This window comes from Saccopteryx bilineata, chromosome 2, assembly GCF_036850765.1.
Source record: "Saccopteryx bilineata isolate mSacBil1 chromosome 2, mSacBil1_pri_phased_curated, whole genome shotgun sequence".
NCBI classification, from domain to species: domain Eukaryota; kingdom Metazoa; phylum Chordata; class Mammalia; order Chiroptera; family Emballonuridae; genus Saccopteryx; species Saccopteryx bilineata.
The window spans coordinates 230,176,119-230,181,693 of NC_089491.1; the positions used below are offsets into that span (position 1 = coordinate 230,176,119).

General features: G+C 51.7%; 1 protein-coding gene across 1 annotated transcript; it reads right to left on the reverse strand.

Moving 5' to 3' along the window:
• Positions 1-2,064: 2,064 nt before the first annotated feature.
• Positions 2,065-4,511, reverse strand: OLIG1 (oligodendrocyte transcription factor 1). The gene has a single exon (XM_066259505.1). The coding sequence runs from the start codon at positions 4,417-4,419 to the stop codon at positions 3,619-3,621; it is 801 nt and encodes a 266-aa protein (XP_066115602.1). The 5' UTR covers positions 4,420-4,511; the 3' UTR covers positions 2,065-3,618.
• Between the last annotated feature and the right edge of the window lie 1,064 nt (positions 4,512-5,575).

The window sequence follows — 5,575 nt, forward strand, 5'->3', positions numbered from 1 at the left end:
AGTTCATAAGCTATCTTTGTGTAGCAGAAAGAAAAGCCCTTCTTCTGTCTGGCTTCCTTTAAGGCCTCGAAGGTTGAGCCAGTAGGCTAAGGCTTGGAGTGTTGACCACCACCTTGGACCCAGCCTCACCTGCATACCTGGGGAGTCAGCAAGGACTGGAAGGGCAACAGGGAAGCACTGTTGTTAATCACCTGAACCTTGGTAAAGTGAAACATTTTCTGTGCTCAAAGTGAAGCTTATTCTTCTCTGGGGCACTGCCCTTCTAAGCTGTAGTATATCTCACAAGGTTACGTTTTCATACCTGGTGTCATCAGTTTCCCTTAGAGAAGAATACCTGTAAATAGACCATCACTATGGGTTGGGTAAATCCCTTAGTGCATTTAATATGCTCTCTCTGTTTACTGATTGCTCACCTGGCCTCCCACAGATAGAACACCACAATTTCTCAGGCCCTGGTGTGTTTTCCCCATAGGTTCTACTCACTCTAATCGGGAAGACTGAATGTTGATGGTTGCCTGGGTGCAGAGACCTTTTTTGGCAGCCAGCCATGTACATGTTCCTTTTCATCTTGTTCCTGAGGCCTGGTGTACCTTTCTCGAGGAGTCTGCCTTATGCCCCCTCTGCTTTCCCAGCCCTTAAAACTTGTTCCTTCTGCAAAAACCCCACCTGCAGATTTCAAAATACAACTTCTTGTTCTTAAGTGTTGTATCTGCAGAATACACTGCCCTGCTATAGATATATGTTGAGAGGTCTAACTTTGCGTTTTTGACACTATGTATGCATATGTATACACATACACACACACACACACAACTTTTATCTGTTTTATCCCACAGGAATCCTAAATGCCCACTGATGCTGTCTTATGGAATACAAATTTCTTATAAGGAGCAGGTCTGCTAATCTTACATTGCACAATGGCCAATGAGATGCTTGCTACACACAGGTGGATAACTTGAATATTTTGATGACACTCAAAATAGCCCTGCATATCCTTGTTAAATTCATTCATAATCTTTAGCAGTTCTAGAAATGTGATAGAAAAAGATTCTCTCAATTAAATTAGTAACAAAAAAATCACACAAGTTTTTAATCTTCCTATAAGGCACAGCTACTTGCCTCAGTTTCCCAGGAGAGAAAGGAGGGTGACTTCCCACCAGTTCTGCCCCTGGGCCTTTCTGCTTCTGACAGAGATGGTTTTTCTGGAATGATGGTGGCCTCTAGGCCATGGAGTTGGGATTATAGGAGGAATTACTTATTTCTAATTTATCAGAAAAAAAATTTTTTCAGGGAGGACTTGATTTGGTTTTGATTTAGTTGTTGATTCTCATTTTTCTTTCTGTCCCTTGTCAAGATGCAGGTAAGCAAGATGCAGGCATTAGATAAACAGAAGGCTGCAATTCAGATTTACTTACTAAAGAAGCCTATGACTTGCCTGATGGTGGAGTCTAGGAAGGATGGGAGATTCTTCCTGAAAGGGGGTGGGCGTACAGCTACTTTCTCTCAGGAAACAGGACACAGGGAAGGCACTTCCGTTCTTCCAACCCCCTACCCCCTTGTGTGTTCCCAAAGTGAATGCCCTACATGTGCACATGCCTCACGTGAACCAATGTAAATATAATTAAGTCATCTCAACTGGGTTTTCTTTAATTTTTCTACAGATTAAAGGGAGTCACTACTTTTCCTCTACTCTCTGCCTGCTGTTAAACAGTAGTTGGGTTTCATTAATAACTACAGGATGTTCAAAGACTGCATGTGAGCAAGTTAACTTTCTCAGTTCTTCATAATCAGATATCACCAATCAGACAGAAGACCTTTCTTCACCTGTTGGAATCAGATGGTGTCCAAGGTCCTAATTTCCTAGGAGACAAATCCAACCCGATTTAAACAAGATGGAAAAGCTCATGGCTGGGTGATTCTGTTTCGGTTTCTGCCCAGTAAAAGAGAAAAGGCACATTTCTGAGAAAGGAGTCAAGATGGAACATAATTGTATCATAAATGTATTTATTAACCCATTTTTTTCAGAGGAGAAACTTGAAGTAAAAACAAACAAAACCCTTGCCAAGCTTGGCTTAGAACACTCCTGCCACTTTCCCTGATGTCTGAACTTGACCTGCACTTGTCTGTCCATCAGAAGTCGGTTTAACATTCTTGAACCCCAATCATTTAACTGTTAACTATCCCAAGGTTCTGAATCCACTGAATCCACCAGGGCACCAGAACACTTTTATTAATAAACAAATCAGATGAAAAAAACAAACAAACAAAAACAAAACAAAACAAACAAAAAAAGTAAGGTCTTTACATGTTTTATTTTGTTGATTCTTCCCAATGCAATGAAACAAAGTTAGAGAGAGAAAAAAAATCCAGTTAAATTTGGCTACTACGAACAACCGAAAACCTTAAACAGAAAGTTCAAAGCAAGCGTCTGACAAATGGTAAAAATAATCGTGGGTGAAGTCATTTGTCAGGTCTGTAACATATGGAGAACGGTCACCTCTGTAGCGCTTCAACTGCAAAGCTGTGAAGACCCCTTAAGCGAAGGGATAGCGCAGAAAATGCCACCTCCCCCACCCCCGTTGCCACCGCAGCGGGGACCCGCCAGGCCTCCGGTGGTTTGGGGCTCAGGTCCCCCTCCTTGACTTTTAATGAGAGAGAACGTTAATTAGCGACCGTGCTTTCTGACCTGTGGGCAACTGCGAATTGCCCTGCTGACTGTTTCCGGACCCCCCCCGGCCACACCGCGCCCCCCCACCGCCTCATGTGTGCTAAAACGGGCTGGGTTTTGTTTTGAAGCAATTTCGACTGTTCGAGGCAGGGCGACAAGACACTGAGTCTCGAGTTCTAAACTGTCATTCTAGGAAGACCCCGGGATTTAAGAGTGAATAATCTCTGGAACACAACACTAGGTGAGCCCCCAAAATTGCACGCTCACAGGCAGGTACCAAAGCGGACCCATCTCCCCAAGCAGCAGCCCAGAGCCCTGGAGCCGCCGCCGCCGCCCGCGGGACTGCCAGGACCAGCTTCGGGCCGCCCAGGGTTGGTCCGTTTGCTGCGCCGGCCGGGTCCCTCTGCACCGACTACCTGGTCTTTCTCCGCCTCCTGAGGCCCGGCGGCCTCTTTCGATAGGGCTTGGCTGGTGGAAACGGGGATGCCTGTGACCTCAGGCTAAGGACAGGGAAAGAACCCCTCGTCCATGGAGCGAAGCGCTTTGGTCCCCTTGCTCGGCAGGTGTTGGCTCTGTGACTGGTGGCACCTGGAGCTGGCCTTCCGCACCCAGGGCGACCATACCCTAAAAGTCACAGCAGCCACGCGGAGCGCCCAGCTCCAGGACCACGGTGAGAGTGCGGGAGAGCGCGTGCTCGCCGCCCAAAGCAGCTGGAATCGACCCAGAACATCCACAGTGCCGACGCTCCGTCGAACATCCGCTCGGGTCACTTTTATTTCCCGGGGTGAGGGGCAGGCAAGGGGGCGCCAGACAGTCCCCTCCTCTGGGCGAGAAGGTTCCAAAGGCGCTCCTTGCTGGGCCCCGAAGTCTCGGGACGCAGGGCGCGGGGACGCCCAGGATCTGGGCGGCGGGCGGCCGGGCCGAGGTCGCCCCTCGGGCCGGGCGGGCGATCACTTGGAGAACTGAGCCTGCATGGCGGCCAGGCCCAGGCCCGCCGGGACCAGGTGCGGGAACTTGCAGACAGCGCAGGTGCAGAGGCCGGGGCCGCCCGCGCCGCTGCCCGCGCCGCCGCCTGGGAGCGCGAACTGGCTGCACGGCGGCTCCTCGAGCGCCAGCGACAGGTACTTGGCGGGACGCAGGGCGTCGGGAGGCCGCACGGCACTGGGGGCCAACAGCACAGAGCCCGGGGCGGCAGCGAGCAGGGGCAGCCCGGCCAGCAGCAGGCGCGGCGCGGCGGACCCGGCACCCTCGCCCAGCGCGCGGCGCAGCTCCTGCAGCGAGCTGCCCAGCAGCAGGATGTAGTTGCGGGCGAGTAGCAGCGTGGCGATTTTGGAGAGCTTTCGGCCTGGCGCGCCCTGACAGTGCGCCGCAGAGTAGGGCAGGATGACCTCGCGCAGAGCGTCCATGGCCAGGTTCAGGTCCTGCATGCGCTTCCGCTCGCGGCTGTTGATCTTGCGCCGCAACTGCTGTTGCTGCTCCTCTTTGGGGTCTGCCCGGGAACCACCGCCCGCGTGCGTGCCCGGCGCCGCTCCGGTGCCCGGAGGCTCAGCGGACACCTCGGGCTTCTCGCGCGCCGCCTTGGGGAGGAGGGGGGCCGATGCGGAGGAGAAGGTGGAGGAAGAGGAGGGATGCTGCCGGTAGCCCACCAGCTCGTACAGGGAGGCCCCGAGCTGCACGTCTCCTGGCCGCTGTGGCCGCAGCATGGTCGCGGGTACCGCGTTCACGCGCACCTGGGAAACCGCATAGTACATCTGAGGGGCGGTGGGGGCAGCCGAGGGCGCCCTTCAGGAACGCCCTGCGGTGGACCCTTGGGCAGTCTGCCCCTCCCCGCGGACCTGCGCGCGGGGAGCGGATGGCAGGGCAGCGTCCTGTGCTGGATTCCTTTAAACCCGGCTTGGGAACCTGTAGGGCCGGGGGGCCGCTGGGGGCAGCCAATCCGGGCGTGAGGCCGGGCACAGGCGCGTGCTCATTGGCCACCCGGCCTGGAGCGGGCGCGGAGGTGCGGCTGGCACCACTAAGGCGGTTATTGTGAGCTTCTGGGTCACAGGGCAGGCCCGGGAGGGAGGAGACGGAAGATGTCTTTTCGGGTGAAGTGCGGTTGTTCACGGAGTTCTGGGTGCATCGGTGAGGCTACATTGCCCGTGCCTACCTCCTCCTCCTTTCTGCCTCTACTTAATGTGGTCAATACGCATAACGTCAAATACATCACCTTAACCATTTGTAAGTATGCCGCTCAGCAGTGTTAGGTCCATTCACATTGCGCAGCCAACCCGCAGAACCCTTTTCATCTGGCAAAATTGAAACTAACCTCATTAAACAACAAATTACCCTTCCACCCAACTTCTGACCACCACCGTTCTTCCATCCATGAATTTGACTACTCTAAGTGCCTCATATATATAAATGGAATCATAAGTATTTGTCTTCAGTGACCTTCTTATCTCATTTAGCATAATGTCTGCAATGTTCATGCAAATTGTAGCATATGTCAAGGTTTCCTTTCTTTTTAAGGCTAATACTCCATTGCATGTGGACGCCTCAGTTTTGTTTAATCATTTTTGCGTGGAGGGACATTTGGGTTCCTTCTACCTTTTAGCTATTGTGAGTAATGCCACTATGAACAAGGATGTAACATCATTTTTTGTTTGTTTTTTTAAAAATATCTGATTTCTGCCTGGTTTAAAAAATAATTTAATTTTAATTCCTGCGAGGTTTTGAGAACAAAATTTCTGGGCTCAGTGACCAGTCGCGTTAGCATAGCTACTCCCCGCCACTCCCTCTGATTAAAAGGTTGTTAGGAACTAAGGAGCTTTTTGGGTCTGGTTTCTTCCCTTTCCAAAAGAGATGTGTGTTCCTCTTATCAGCGACTGGACTCTTACCTAAGAGAAAACTCACACAGAAATCGGC